The sequence below is a fragment of the Cheilinus undulatus genome, linkage group 4, assembly GCF_018320785.1.
Source record: "Cheilinus undulatus linkage group 4, ASM1832078v1, whole genome shotgun sequence".
NCBI classification, from domain to species: Eukaryota; Metazoa; Chordata; class Actinopteri; order Labriformes; family Labridae; genus Cheilinus; species Cheilinus undulatus.
In genome coordinates, this window is record NC_054868.1 from 20302338 (window position 1) to 20319506 (window position 17169).

Genomic DNA, 17169 nt, shown 5'->3' on the forward strand with positions numbered 1-17169 from the left:
TGGCACAAAATATGCCAGGGCCAAATTTTCTTCCCAGGCCAGTGTTCGTTCATCAGTATCTAGTCCAGATCCTCCTAGGTCTTTTTCTCATCTCATCCTGAATACTTCAGTCTCCTCCTCCAAGCCACCTCATTTGTGTCCTGGTCCAGCTTCTCAGAAGTCTACTCCTCATCTGATCTTGCATCTCTAATCAACACCAACAGCAGGCTCACTAGCCCTGAAAGTGCAAGAAGTCATCAGAATGGACTAGGGGTGTAATTGTACAGAAAATTTTTGGTTCGGTATGTACCTTGGTTTTGAAGTCACGGTTCAGTATGTTTTCGGCACAGTAATTGAAGCGAATAAATATATACGTGTTTTTTCTAATATTAAATTGTATTAAAATATATAGGCTGAATAAATTACATTTAAATGATAAATAATGCTGCAACCTCCCTAAAAAGTTCTTCAATGATTAAAAATATAAATAAATATATTTTTGAATTAGCAGGTTTTTTAATTGATATATTGACATATTTATACCCATTCTTTAAACCCTAAAATTTCCCAGCTAACTTGAATGCATCATCATACAACCATGCGTTAGCTTGTTAAGTATGCAAATTAGCATGTTTTCTGCCGATTTCGACACGGAGTTCAGCACTGGATTACTTTTTTTTTAAACAATGGGACCTACTTCAAAGTTTGGGAGAACTTTTCACAGCCAATCTTGCCGGATGAAGAGGTTAGAGCCGTGTGAAATCTGAGGATAACTTCACCTATGACGCAGCTGCAGACATGAAGGAGTCTCCTCTCCCCTTCCTCTGAGGCTGACAGTTGAAGGTAATATTAATTTGATTCATGGAGCCGGAGCACCATCGTTATAATAAAAACTATCTTAATGAATAGGAAATTCATAACTTACTGGTGAGAGTTTTTGTTGTTCCTCCTCCTTACAGTGACAGTGTTTGAGGGGAGTCTTTTTAAAATGCTTTGATTGGTCCGCTGAGCGATGTGCTGTCAGCGACACAGCTGCTGAATAACGTCAGCGCTGATGTTGTTGTCTTTATCCACTGTTGTATTTTAGTGGGAAGCTAAGTGTTCCTAAACAGGACACTTTTATCTGGAAATATTCAAGCTCTTGCTGTCGTTTCCTGTGGTTGTGCGGTTGCGCTTTGGTTTTCCGTCTGTGTATGAGCTTCGTTCCACATGTATTCGTTCAGTACCGAATCCGTACAGTATGAATACACGTACCTTCACACCCCTAGAATGGACTAACCACCAAAGACATTGCACATTTCTCTTTCATCACAATTTGCAAAATAGACTATTGTTCATTCATTTTAGAGTCCCTCCTGATTGAAATAGTTTTGTCTCAGTGTTGACACAAGTCAGAGCCAAACATTTTAAACATAAATATGGATACTTTTACCTCCACTTAGTGAATAAAGGAAACCCTAAGAAAATAACCACATTCTTGTCATCAATAACAGTGTCACATATGAATAAAACAAGCACCTGGGAGTCTCAGACTGATTTAATTTCTGATTCTTAGTAATAGAATGTTAAATTAATATATACTGACCTTATTTACACATTATTTATCTTCATTTATTTCTAAGTCTTACAGAGGTGAAATTATTTCCTGATCTCTGGAAAGTTCATGCGTCATAAAAACTGCAGCACACTTTAATAAGTTCTCAGTCAGTGGGTTAATCTTTACAATTTAGGCCGTGCTATTATTGTCCTCATTAGATGCTTAATGCAATAAGGCCAATAATTTTTTTTTCCCAAATGGCATAATAGCTCAGCATCTCCGTGTGCCTTTTCACATGTTAAAAACATCTGAGTTCATCCATTTTTTATGCAGCTTGAACAAAGCATCACACGACCCATCTGCCGTGTCGCAGTGGTGGTAGTAGAAGTAATAGAGTTACTTCACATCATTATGACAATATTGCGAAGTGTGTGACTGCAGGCAGACTACAGCTGTCATGTGACAGAGTAAATGCATCCACTTCCTTGGTTTAACGGTGCTTAGGTGAGCTTGTGTCAGTTTGTGGTGTGTCCATCTGGGTAACATGCGTTCATGACTCATCCTGTTTCTGTAACTTGTTCCTCTTTTCCTCTGAGCTTGAGGACACATTCTACAAAATGTTCAGATTCTTTTCTGCACAAATCATTACTTAAAAAAAGCTAAACAATGTTTTCAATCAGTTCTTTGTTGAATGCAGTAAATGTGGGGAAACATGCATTACATGTGTGCAGGTTTCATCTGACTGTTTCCATCCTCTCATGTTTCTGACCCTGACTGTCACATTGCATCACAATAGGCACATGTCAGTCACATTTTAAGCTTCTTAGGTAGAACACAGCAGCCTCATCATATAGTGTGAGTGGAAAAAAAATAGTCCCTCCCGTTCCTGTTCTCCGTTTCCCTCCCTTCGTCACAATGAGCCCACTGTTGTGTGGTGATGGAGCTGGAGCTCCCACAGTAACTCCACTTAAAGAAAACCAGACAGAGTGTGTGTGAAACAGTGAGATTGAGCCTTATTTTATGACTTAATAACTGTGGACTGGACACAGAGAGTGAAAACATACAGAGAGTGACTTTGTGCTCACTTGCAGCTGACTTTCATTCAGTGGTGAGCAAAGTGCTGAATGAGAAATGTTGTCTGTCACATAAACTGTCCTTTCTGTGCGTCTGTTCTGGCTCACTTTTCCTCATAATGTATTCTTATTCCTGGCTGCCTCTCTTCCTGTTAGATAATTCTTTGGCCGGATCAAAAGCATAACCATTAGCCTAAATCTAAAACTTGTGTCTTTGTACATGTGCATACCTACTCCTTCAGGACAAAGGTGTGCAGTCAACGATTTATAGCCAGGAAGCATCACTGTACTCTGATCTCTGAGTGTTTACAATCCAACACCTACTGACCTTCCAACAGACAGTGTCCTGATAACCTGCTTAAAACACTTAGTTTGTGCATGTTTATGTAGATGCACTCACAATTGATTCTAAATATCAGTTTTGGGAGTTCTTTTCTTCAGTTTGGTTATTTTTTGAGGAGCCTCTTGTCCTTTTCAACTGTGAATCTATCAATATTCTAAATTAAGATTTTTAAAATTTTGCATAGTCCATCAAAAAACCAAACCGGGGTTTGGTTGATTTGATTGACCTTTGTTAATCTGTAATCTGTTAATTATGCTTCTGTCTGTCCTGGCCAGGACACTGTCATAAATTTGATTCTTGATCTTAATGAGGTTTTCCTGGTTCAAAACATTTGAATAAACAAACACACATTTATGATCTTGTCACTCCAAAACCTGTTCAGTAATACTGTTAAACTTCAACAGACCTGCCTGAGAAGCACAAAGAATAAACAAAAAACTGATGTTTATCATGACACATATTATTCATAAAATCTTGTAGAATATACATTTTTGCCCGCTTGTCTAACATGACTTAACTATTTCTTTATCCTGCCTTGATGGTCTTTTTGAAGTAAATATATTTGTACATTTTGGCATCAAAAAGTGTTACATAACACATACATTCAAGCCTGTTATTTACTCTTCTCTCAGTAGTTTCAGTAGCATATAGTCAGCTGACTGTTGCTGAACAATAAGGAAATAAGACTGATGGGAGCTAAAACCAGAACTCTGTGAGCAAGAAATCCAAAACAATGAGCTTAAAGAAGCTACAACTCTCCATAAATCTCAGTGAAACTTTCTTGTCTGGTTCTAAATGGTAAGTCTAAATAGGCTGAACTATGGATGACCCTGGTCTGAGTCACTGTAACCAGAAACTATTGATTAGACCAGCTATAGATTTTATACTGAGTAGTCTACTTCTTTTCCTGTAAACATGAACCAAAAGGCGATAAGAAAACAGTGTTACTGAGGTCAAAAAGTGATATGATCATTAAGTAAAACAAATCGTTTATATATTAAGAGATCCAGGCTGAGGCAGAGGATGTCATTACTGTGGTGGGTGGGGACGCAGCAGGTTTGGCAGTATTTTACTGGGGTTGCTGGGAGGATTTAACTGGACTCTTACTCTTTAACTGGACTGTCTTGTGTCATTGCATTGGCCAGGCTTTTTATTACCAGGACGTTAACAGTTTTGGCAGAGGAGCTGGGCAAAGACAATCACAGTGATGACGATATCCACTGCAACACTGGCCTTGAGTGTGATACTGGTTAACCACAACAGTTACACAAGCAGGCAAAAGTATTCACAAGTAAAAATCAACAACAGATTGTTTTTATAATGAAAATGTACTTGGAAAATGTTAAAACAAATGAATTCAAGAATGAATAAGGGTATTGATGATTAAGACAAACAATGTCAGCAGAAAAATTAAGAGCACTCAGAGTTCCTGGCTCAGTCAGAGTGATAATTCATGTGAAATGTACCAGTGATGTTCTCCTAAATCTCCTCTCTCATGACTGCTGCTACATCTTAAAAATAAAGAAGTTCTATGTTGCATTTACATTTTAAATTGTTTCTATTGACAGTTATTTCAAATTTAAAGCCCTTGCACAACAAACACATTTTTAGTGCAAATAATTTGCACAAATTCTTTTTCCTAATTTCCAAGTCAATGCCAGTTTAAACAGCATAATTTTACCATGCAAAATCCATCCATCCATTTGGGGTCCCGGGGGCTGGAGCCTATCCCAGCTGTCATTGGGTGAGAGGTAGGGTACCAAGTGAAATAGTGTCTGGTATTTTTTTTAACCATATTTTCAAAGTTTCACTCTGACGAGAGCACATGTGACCAATCAAAACATTCATCAGAAGAGTTTTGAGGCAGACAGGAGCAAACCATTTTTGTCTCTAGCCAGTGACAAGTTATTTTAGGTTTTAATCTGAAATTATGCAGCCTGGTAAAAGTTGAAGATGTCCTTTTGGGGGCTCTTAACTTGCTGAGTGGAGAAGCTGAAGGGAGTGCACATATCCTGTGCCAAAATAAAGATCCAGGCATTTAGGGGTTCTGCCATCGAAATTGGTTTCTGTGAATGGTGAGAGCGTAGAGCACTTCATCTATGTTGGCAGTGTAGGCCATCGATCCTTTGACTGCAAGGCTAAGATCAACCGCAGACTTTGACTTGTGCATGGGGTGATGGGTTTACTGGGCAAGACAGTGTGGCATTCCTGGTATCTGAGCATGCGGACGGAAGTCAGACTTTCGGTCGCTTAGGGAAATTTGTCAAGGACCTGCTGCACATAGTAAGTTTAAAGAATGAATGAAAATCTGCTACCACCCTCCCAGGCAACTTAGCTGATAAGAGGGAGCAGCACAGTGAATTAAAAGGCACTGACCTCCTACCTGTGCATAGAGGTGGGGTTAAGCACAGAACAGGGGAGACAGACGCTCATGTCTCATGTTATCTTGTGCTCTTATAACCTGACAACGCCAGATAGATGTGTTTCACACATCCATCTGGAAAAATCTTAAATAACAAGCGTTTGGGAAAGGGCAGACGCTTTGAAAAAAACTCAGTGTGATTGGATGAACAGTCTGTCTGTCACATCTTTACAGGCCAATCAGAGCAACAAAACACGAGATGCAGCGGTGACCAAGGTGCGCGTGCACAACTACCGAGGAATAACGCGAACCATGGCGACTATACACATATCAGTGCATGACTTTTGTCGTTTTGAAAAGAAAACAACTCAATGCTGTTCGTTGTTCTTCTATTAACAAAGAAAGGCCTTCAAGTTCTGATAAAACTTTAACTTTCACCCAAACAGTTCAGACTGGAGCTTTGCAACATGGATTCGCCAGTGAGAAACAAGGACACGGGCGTATCCATCTGCTTTGCAAGGTTAGTGCACTAATGTAACTCAGTTTAATGTTTTTTTGGGACTGCATAATTTATTTTATGTTCATTTATGTGAATAGAAAGGCAAGACAAAATTCTCCTCTGAATTATTTGCAATTTCTTGTTCACATCATACTTTATGTACAAAGGCCTTAAGTCTTTAAAATCAACCTTTTTGTTTTTAGTTACATTTTAGTTACTTTCACTCCTGATAGTTTCAGTTTAGTTTTGTTTGAGAAAAACTCAATGACATCTTAGTTTTAGTTAAAGTTAGGGCATTTATTTTCTTTGGGTGGGGGGCTTGAAAATATTTTCATCAAGCAAAGGGGTCCTGCTGGAACCATGGTCTGAGAGATGAATTAATGAATTTGCATCACATGTGATAAATTAGTTTGATATGTCACTTTCATTACTGTGCCCTCGTTACTCTTTACTGTTTTTATCAACCCTTATACTGTTGATATATGATAAAATGGACTTGAGCTTGTATAGCACTTTTCTAGTCATCTGACTGCTCAAAGCATTTTTTCCAAAGCAGGTAACATTTTCCTATTTACACACGGTGGAGGCTGCTATGTAAAGTGGTCATATTAGATCATCCATACACATTCACACACCTCTGAAACAGCACAGGGAACACTTTGGTGTTTTTATCCTGCCCAAGGACACAGCATACTAAAACTGCAAGAGAAGGAGATCCTACCCCTGACCTTTCAGTTGATAGACAACAAACTCTTACAATAAAAATAAAGTAATAAAATAAATAAAGATGATATGTAAAAATACACAATGTAGTATGGATTTTACTGGAGTAAATTTTGACTTAAACAACAGGCAGTGTTTTGTCGTGCGCTGAGTCATTTTGTGCCTTCAGACATGACTGGTCAGTCCTGCAGCGTCAGACGGAAGCCCCTATCACCCCATCCATTCATCCCCATCCACAGTTTTAGATAAAATAAGGAATTCCCCAGTATCTTTGTTTTATACTTAAGATGCCACTTCAATGAATGAGCAGACTTCTGAGTGAAACGTTCAGAAATAAACAGAGGGAAAACAAAAGTAGATGTCAATCAACTGAACACCTAATTTCTAAACCTTCTCAGAAACTTCCGCTTTCTTGATCATTAACACAGTGTCACTAATAGACTTACCAAGAATGAGCAGCTCCTTCCTAGACCCCATGTCAAAGGATAGAGCAGTAATCCTTCAGATAGTGATTTTGCCCAAAATAAGACTCAGTTTACAATCTTTAAATGTTGTTGATACTGACTAACAGAAGTTTAGATCCAGTCCCAAAGTTCAGCAGAGATTGAAGTTTCTTTCCAGACTTCCTGTAGTCCAACGTCTACAAAATCCACAAAGTTTGACAGAGAAAAACTGAAAGCTTCACAATTAAAGTATCCTTTCTGTAGAGGCAAACTGTGGCAGGAAAAGTAGTGGTGAACCTTCACCAGCTCTCTTCCTCTCTCTCTGATTCAGACTCTCAGTTTAAGCACGCCTCGCTTGCCCCCTTTGATTCCCCACCCCTCCAACTCCCTCTCTCTCTCTCTCTCTTTCCCTCCCTTTCACTTATCTGTGCGGCCTTGTCTCTCTCTCTCTCTCTCTCTCTCTCTCGTCACTCTTTCTCAGACTTTTTCTTTCACTCCATATCTTTGCATGTGAGCACATTTCTCTCACTGACACCGTATCACATTGCTTAACACAAACCCCCCCCTCTGTCCACGCCGTCTTTCACATTTCCCTTTACGCTCCAGTGGGCTCTATTTCAGGAGCTATTCACAACAGTCTCATGAGACAGAGAGAGAGAGGAGGGGGTGAACACAGACTGAAGAGAGGCCGATGAGTAACGCTCAGTCTAAACAGCTGCTGCTGTACTTAAGGTTTGCCAGTAAGTAATCTTGTATCCGCTCCCTTTCTCCCAAACTCCTGCGCCCCATCTCCTCCTACTTTCCTTCATTTTCCGCTGAATGTTCGGCCCTTAACCCAGTTTTGTTGACAATATGTCTGTGTTTTCTCAACCCCCTCCAGCCCCAAAGGCTATTGACATGAGGCCAGAAGTAGAACAATCCACTTAAGGAAATATTTTTATTAAGTTTACGGTCTATAATGACTCAATAACCATTCAAGGATGGTTGATGATATGTATGTGATACTATGGGGCCACCATAGTGAGAGGGTTTGGTTACTTTGGTTTCTTGTACAAGTTCAACGATGCAGAAACAAAAAGCAAAGCTTTTTCCGCAGCTTGAAGTTCAAGCAATGAACTCAAACTGCCTTGATAAATGTTGCTACTCCTGTTATGTGCAGATCAGTGTAGTTACAATGCTGACTTAACCACATGTAGCCTTCTGGTTCATTTAAAAGTGTGACAACGACTTACTTTGCTCTTTTTATCTCATTGTTTTTTGTACTTTGAACCTTATTTCTTAAAGTTGCTTAACAAATATAGCAATCATGCTAATTAAACTAGCATGAGCCTAATTTTGATTATACCCTTGTGTTGAAATGAGTTCAGCTACAATTTCTACATCTGATATGTAAGGACATGTTTTTTTACAACAGGACATATTTTATGCCACTACATTGATAATGTGCATTAAAAATAAATGAGGAGCGTAGTGTTGTCAAATTAGCTTGCTATAGCTAGCTAACATAGCTAATTAACACTACAGAGCCCAGCAGTGCCCGTCCACTCTTTGGGCAGTTCTGGTTCCAGAAGTAAAATTCATAATTCAAATCATTTTTCAAAGTATTTATATCAACAAAGCTAACCAGCTACCTCCCTACTAACAGTGTTGGGTGTGAAGGTCAAACCAAGTCAGTTTTTGTGGAAACATTTTTTCACACTTTAAAATTAAAATCAAGCTTCTGTTTTAATCACGCACACTGACACCGAAACCTTCGTTCATTATTTTTTTTAGAACAGGTGCTTCCTTCTCACTCGCCCCCCCTCTGTCCCCTCTCTCCCTCTGAACCCTCACTTTCAACACCCTGATATGGTCGTGTATTATGTTGATATCAACCATGGACAATAACATAAATGTATACATGTGTGTATGCACAGGTCATAATGGAAACCAATTTAAAAAATTGCCCTCCATCTCTCCAATTTGGCACAGCGTTATGACACATGAGCAGATCGTGTTTGAAACTATCTGTCAGGATGGACCAAGTGTGATTTTTAAAGGAGTGATGGAGCCACAGGCTTGCAGTATCACACTGATCACCTTGCAAAGCAGATACATTCCCCTGTTTCCATGTTTCTTACTGGAAAAACCATCTTGCAAAGCTCCCATCTGAACCATTTGGGCCCGGTTAGAAAGTGACAGGACCAATCAGCATCGAGGGGCAGTACTTTGGGGTGCAGCAAAGTCATCATGTATTCTAGTAGCAACAAGAGGCCGGTGCCATTATTATGGAAGACACTAGCGTGGATGCTGCTAAAGCATCGAAGAAAATTTAATTTCAAACACCAAATGGCGAGGACTAATAAAAAAGAAGAAAAGGGCTGTAAAAACATTTTTCAGTTTAAGAAGATGTATAAGCAGAGAATAGGGAAATTATATAAAAGCATGTTGTGATGGAATAGCTTTATTTATGGATTTTTCAGTTTTGTTTATTTTAATTGGACTCATGTACACAGGTTTATTATAATGTCAATTCGTCTGATGTAAGCGGTTACTTGTTTTAGAAAGATGCAGGTATTATAAGTTCGCTTCATCCTGCTCCTTTCCAATCACTGTACTGGAATGAATAAATACAATGAAAATGAAAATGAAAGCACAAGTTTTATCAGAACTTGACGAACATGATTTCGTGAAAAGAAAACCAAAAGCAGCATTGAGTTATTTCCTTTCACAAACAACAAAGGTCATGTACTGACATGTCTGCAGTCACCATGGTTCGCCTTGTGGAGTTCTCTATGGAGTTTACTCGTCGGGAGTGGCACACCTCAGTTTGGCGCCACAATGTCACATGTTTTGTTGCTCTGATTGCCCCATAATGATGTTACAGACAGAACGTTCATCCAATCACCCTCCAAGTTTTCTTTTTCAAAGGCTCTGCCCTTTCCCAAACGCCATCTATGGAAGGTTTACCAGATGGATGTGGATGTGTGAAACAAATAAAGGCAAGTAAAGTGCAATGGACTTAGTGTGCAAGGTTTGAGTGTGTGACTTTTTTGATTATGGATCCAACAAAAAAAACACATCTCCATGACATGAGTCATGAAAAAGCTGGCCCTTGTGAAAATGGAGTTGATGACCCCTGCTTTAATGCACAGAAGTGGAATGTGTTACAGCTTTTAAAGACCCTTGCACAACAAATGCTTTTTTTTGTTCAAATAACTGGCAGTAAATGAGTCAATATAGAGCTGCATACAAGCAACATTTATGTTGGAGTTTTTGGTTTTCTCAAACCACGATTTTTTCAAAGTTTCGTTCCCAACATGCACACATCTGACCAATCACAACCTTGGCTGTTGCAAGTTTCAAGGCAGACAGAAAAGCAAAAACATGCCCCTCCTTATGATAAAGCATTGTTTTTGTCCCCTGTTCATCTGGAAATTTGTCTGAAGCCAGTGCTAAGTTGTATATGTTTTAAATATGAATTATGTTGCCCAGATAGAGACAAATCACATTTATGAACAATGGCACATCTACCAACAAAGTCTCCTCTTACCTTAGACATAGGGTTAATCACAGCTCCTGTCGATAATCTCCCTGAAATTACTCCTCTGACCAGTCCCTTACACAAGCAAGTAAACTTCAACTGTGCTCTTAACAATTACTAACTTACAGAACAAATGAAAAGTCTGTCCCTCATCCCAGACAACTTGGCTGGAAAGAGAGAGCAGTGCAGTGAAAGACTGTGAGAAAAAAACATCCTACCTGCTTAAAGGTGCCGTTACCTACGAACCAGAGGAGAGAGACAGAAACTGACAGAAACACTGCAGACTTTCATAGCGCAAATGTTTTTTCAATCTACACTTATTTTTTTCATAAAAATCGTGTCAGTCCTGATAAGTAAGAAGAAATTTGCCACTGAATTATTCACATTGTCGTGCCGTTTGTATGTGTCATCCTTAATGTGCAAGGCCTTTAGTAATTGTGTTACTGTTACTATATAATAATAATCTTGTTGCTGGTGTTGCTGTAAATCACTCACGACATTCTCGGGAGGGAGAGGGAAATGGCAGAGTGGCTCTAATAAGGACACCTATATTAAATTTTTTTGCACTAAAGGACAAAAACATGGCAGTAAAAGTGTGAACTGTGCCAAGGCCAGAAACAACCCTCCACTGCTGTTAACTTCACATCAAATCTTTCCAAACATCTGCAAAGGCAGCAGACTAACACAAAGCTGGAAGCTGAAGACCCCCGTAGCCTGATTGAGGCTTAAGATTACTGAATACTTGTCCCTATACAAATAAACATTAAATGAAAGGAGGCCGACACCCACCAAGCAGTAAAAGCAGCAACAGGTAACCACAAAAGCAGAGAAAAATAGGGTTGTGGCACATAAATGGTAGAGGAAATGCCACCTACTGTGGCCTTGGTCTTGACATGAGGTGCTGTTTCATTTTGATTTACACAACTATGCTGTCACTTTTTTTGTATTAAAGACTAGAACAGAGAGTTATTGTGTAGAGTAATCAGGAGGCAGCAGCTATCTTTTTTTGACTTCATTTATACAACTTGTCTTTACATTACACGACTCAACTACTGGCTAACTTCTTGTGGAGCACATAGTCCCATCCTGTAACATCACTCATTGTGCTGACATCACTGACATACCCTTACGCCTTTTACTGCAGGAAATAGTGCCGAGTCAAAGCCCAGACCTCAATCCAATAGAAAATTAGTGGCTGGACTTGAAAAGGGTTGTTTACGGTGGCCCTGAGAGCTCACAGCACTGCAACTTAAGAAAACACATGCAAAAAGACAAAACACAAGCAAATTAAGAAAACATCTTCATCAATTTGACAACTCATGCGCAGCATTTAGAAAACACGCTGCAAAGACCAACACAACACATTAGAAAAATGCGCTGCAAATAGACCGCAACACATTAGAAAAACGCGCTGCAAATAGACCGCAACACATTAGAAAAACGCGCTGCAAATAGACCGCAACACATTAGAAAAACGCGCTGCAAATAGACCACAACACATTAGAAAAATGCACTGCAAATACACCGCAACACAACGGAAGTGTTTCCAGAGGACACTTAAAAGTGATGCACACAAACATCTTCATCAATTTGACAACACATGCGCAGCATTTAGAAAACGCGCTGCAAAGACCAACACAACACGTTAGAAAAACGCGCTGCAAATACACCGCAACACAACGGAAGTGTTTCCAGAGGACACTTAAAAGTGATGCACACATTCGGACACGCTTGTTGATGTTGTTGACGCGGATTTTGAGTCACAGTGGTGTTGTTTATCAAAAGTTGTTACCTTATTTTAAATACAATGCACCCGCTGTTTTGGAAGGAAATGTGGAATCTTTCACTAGGTGTAGTACTGACCGTCATCTGAATGTTAAAAGCCAGATTGGTCATTTTAATGTTGCTGGCAGAAAGCACCTCCTGGCTTTAAGTATTTATTTTTTCACTCAGTGTTATTTTAATGTCATTAAATACAATACTTAAAATATACAACTAGGTGATATAAAATTTTTTGGCGTTAGTAAAGCACGCAGTTCTTATCGCCCACTCCAAAAATATATTTGCCTTCATTTTCTGCTGTCCCACAAACCAATAAATCAGTCATCAGAAGACTGGTATTTGACTTAAATGCAGGAAAATTCTCTCGTTTTAACGATAAGCATTATTATATGCACCACAGAGAGAGAGAGTCAGTGTGCACCGCGCTGTACAGACAGTGTGAGTATCAGTTTGATTTAGGCTTTTTAGAAAACATAAAGATGATCAAAGAAGCAAGGAACATTCAGCTTTAACTTTGCTCTTTCCTTCTTTGTTTTGCCACTTTTTGTCGTACCATAAAGAAGAAAATCATGAGAAATTAGAAATCACATGACTCGTTGGGACTTTTACCTGTTGAGACTTTAGTTTTCCTCATGTAGCTCTCTCTCTCTCTCTCTCTGCCTCCCATCTGATGATCCGCTCAGAAAATTTTACTGGAATCTGCTAGCTCTGCGGATGTTTAAGTCAGAAATCCATCCCCTGCATGAGTAATTAAGCCGAGATCGGCCATTGTGTCCTCACATGACTAATATGCACTGCAAACTCAAAAATCATCAGGTAAGAAAGGGCGTGACGACTCCCAGTGTATGCCTGCATGTAGCCTAGATTAAAGACCAGTTGCAAGATGAGAGGGAGAGAAATTATCTATATAAATCTATTTGGGGAAACAAAAACTATCTTATTATAGATTCTAAATATTCGATTACACATGTTCCCTGTACACCTCATAGACATAATAGGATTTTTAATTTAAAGTTGATCAGACCCACAATAAGTACCTCGATTTAACTCCAGTAAGTAGTCAGTATGATGTTCAAGCTTTCATCTTTATAACAAAATAAATTTCATGTAGATTGGTTCAGGATTAAGCAAGGTAGGGCGGATTACAGGCGAAGTGGGCTTGTTTATAATGAGCGTTCACTAATCCCGCCAGTTCCAAGATGGCGGACCGGCAGATGCAAAGCGGCTACGTTTAATAGCTGTGGACGCGTCATCTACGTATCCATATCTATGGTCAACAACATCAATAAGCGTGTCCGAACGTGTGCATCACTTTTAAGTGTCCTCTGGAAACACTTCCGTTGTGTTGCAGTCTATTTGCAACGCGTTTTTTTAATGTGTTGTGTTGGTCTTTGCAGCGCGTTTTCTAAATGCTGCGCATGTGTTGTCAAATTGATGAAGATGTTTGTGTGCATCACTTTTAAGTGTCCTCTGGAAACACTTCCGTTGTGTTGCGGTGTATTTGCAGCGCGTTTTTCTAATGTGTTGCGGTCTATTTGCAGCGCGTTTTTCTAATGTGTTGCGGTCTATTTGCAGCGCGTTTTTCTAATGTGTTGCGTTGGTCTTTGCAGCGCGTTTTCTAAATGCTGCGCATGGGTTGTCAAATTGATGAAGATGTTTTTTTTAATTTGCTTGTGTTTTGTCTTTTTGCATGTGTTTTCTTAAGTTGCAGTGCTGTGAGCTCTCAGAGCCACCGTAGTTGTTCATATCTGATCCCTGTGCAACCTGACAGAGCTTGAGCCGTTTTGCACGGAAGAATGGTGTAAAACTGTTGTGTCCAGATGTGCAAGCCTGATTGAGACCTATGGACACAGACAAAGGTGCTGCAGTCACTTATTTTGCATTACATATTTTTATTCAATGGACATTACTTTGTAGAAATCTCTTTTTACTTTGACATTAACCCTTCCCCATTGACTCCCATTAAAACCACATTAAACTGGGTTAGGGTTAGAGTTAGGGTCTTATCCTTAGGGCCTAAGGATTCTGCCCATTCTTATACAGTGAGTGGACAGATTAGAACGAGCATGTCTGGTCTCCAGCCCATGTCTCATCTCCACTCACTGTTAGGGAAGCAGCCAGGTGCATATACACACCAACAACTGTTTTTGTTTTGAGTACAGCAAAGGCAGGAAGCTACATGTTTTTACTCACACACTCACCTCTTCAAAGACACATGAAACACATCCACTAAAAGATGCCCCTTTTTCACCCCTGAAATGATCAGTGCATGCTTACAGATTCACACACACACTCTCTCTCACACACACACACACACACACACACACCACACAGCATACATGCACCCAAACACACACCCATACTCACACACATAAAAACTCTCCATAATATAACTGGCAAAAATACAATAATTTCTTGCATGGGCCTACAATAGGTAAATGGTTGAATCTGGTGGAATATGGTAAAAATGTCAAATTTCACTAGATTTCTTCACATTGAAATGCTGACATTAAATAATGTATAATTTTATACTGCAATGACAGTGAGATTAAAAATGTGGTTTTAATGGGAGTCAATGGGGGAATTTTTGCCCCGGAGATGTCCAGAGGGTATATCTGGCATTACATAAAAAATACAAATGCAGTCAAATCAGTTTTGTTGCTAATCTTTGACCCATCCAAGACTCTTGTCACCCCCAAAACCCCATCCTTCTGCTATTTATTATATGGAAAATAATCCACTTTTTGTGTTTTTTTGCAGTAAAAAATGAAATCTTTCAAATAATCAAACTGGCATTTAAAGGGTTAAATAATAATTAAACTGGCATTTAAAGGGTTAAAATTATGAGAATCATTGAATGTTTGGTAGTTTTGATCAAGTCTGAAGTTGTTAAAGAGATTTATGAAAAAAAGTAGAAAAAAATATTGATGTATGGTGATTTAATAGCAGTTTTTTTTTGTACGTGTACATTTTTGCCTCGGAAGTGTCCAGAGGGCGCCTTAATGTTAAAGCTGGCACTACATAAAAAATACAAGTGCAATCAAATAAATTTTGTTGCTAATCTTTGACACATTCAAGACTCTAATCAGCACCAAAGCCCCGTCTTTCTACTTTTTATTATATAAAGAAATAATTCACTTTTTTTTTTTTTTTAGTAGAAAATAAAATATTTCAAATAATCAAACTGGTATTTAAAGGGTTAGGATCTTGAAAATGACTGAATATTTGATAGTTTTGAGCAGGTCTGAGGTTAAAGAGATTTATGGAAAAAAAATGGAACAAAATATTGACGTATGCTGATTTAATGGCAATATTTCTTTACATGTACATTTTTGCCTTGAAGGTGTCCAGAGGGTAGTAAATTTGAGGAGGGCACAAGGGTTATAGAGGTTCTTTTTTTGGCCAAAAAAGCCAAATTATAATGACCATGATTGACTTACAAAATCAATTAAAGTGCAAAACATCCAAGGCACTGAATACTTTTACAGGCACTGTATATATAAGATTTCAAATGTCAGTGTAATAAGGTAAACTTGAAGCTTTGTGCAGCACCTGAAATTCTGTGTTTTCCTGTTATGTTGCCAAACCAAGTTTGAGCAACAGTTTCAGGCAGACCAAAGGTAACAGGTAACTAAACTTTGCTCAACTGTTGATGCAAGCACACACAGGATGCAAGAGCAAGAGGAGACCTGTGAGAGAAGTAAGCACATTTGACTCACATGTAGGAGATTCAGATTAACTTCCACATTTACCAGATGTGAGAGATGAGCTCTGTTGTGGTAGTTTCCAGGCAGCATGCAAAAACATCTACCACCTTATCTTTATTATGAGACAAACTCTAAATAGATTATAAAAAGTTATCTTTGCCTGTTGCACACAGAGATGGTTGATACAAGTAACTGGTCTAAAACCCTTCGCTGTTTCTAGAGGCAGAACTAAACACTTTTTTATCAACTCATCTTTTTGTGTATTTCCTCTCTGAACGTCTTCTTCTTCCTCCGGTTTGTCGTTGTCTTTCTGTCTAGGTTTTCTCAAGCGTCATCTTCCCTCTGTCATCGTTTTTCATCATATTTTCTCAGACAGAGGAGCAGACAGACAGAGACAAACGGAGAGACACATGGAGACAGACAAATCAACAGCACATGTAGGCAGGAAGAGGATGACAGGAGGAAAGTTCATATCCCCAAAGCATAATAATAGCTAAATAAAAGCAGGCGCGTCTTGCTAATGAAAACTTGTGAGTTTGTGTAGCCGGGGTGTATAACAGCCTCAGTGTCTGTTTTGTCTGTTCAAAGTCTACAGCCTCATCTGTGACTGTCACATGCACTTTAGTGTTTCCATATGGAAATATCCAGTCAGTGTGTAAACCTGCATAATAGCAGCATGCATTAATTTCATGTCCACCCATTGTGACCATCAGTCATCCAGAGGGAGAAACTGTATGGGAAAAATGTCATCTGTCAGAGAAAGAATGTTATTTGTGACAGGACCAAAAAAAGCAGCTGTGATCAGAGACAGTTATGAGAGAGACAAACAAGTGGTTAGCTCAGGGCTTACTGTCTAGTTGCTAACAGCATTTGTGAATACATGTGTGACATTTAATTCACAGAAAACAGCTGAATGGAAACAGCTGCCTGACTCCTGTGCAAACACATGGCTGTTTATGTGTTGATGCAGAAAATGGCTGATCGGTCTGAATGTCTACAATTTTAAACAACTGACGGTGCACCTCAAAAAATTAGAAGATAATTGAAAAGTTATTTTTTCTTACGATTTGATTTAGAGGGAAGCTTCCATATATTCTAGATTCATCTCATACAAAGTGAAATATTTTAAGACTTTTATGTTTAATGTTCATGATTACAGCTCATAAAAACACTGGGCTTCAAGCACCTTAGCCTCTCT

At 39.0% G+C, this 17169-nt stretch overlaps 1 protein-coding gene across 1 annotated transcript in view; it reads right to left on the minus strand.

Annotated features, from left to right (window-relative positions):
* Positions 1 to 7291, minus strand: part of LOC121508211 (adhesion G protein-coupled receptor E5) — a 33609-nt gene extending 26318 nt beyond the window's left edge. The window contains exon 1 of the mRNA XM_041784877.1: positions 6963 to 7291. Coding sequence (XP_041640811.1) covers positions 6963 to 6993 — 31 coding nt within the window. The 5' untranslated portion in view covers positions 6994 to 7291. The remainder of the gene's footprint in view (positions 1 to 6962) is intronic.
* Positions 7292 to 17169: the final 9878 nt, after the last annotated feature.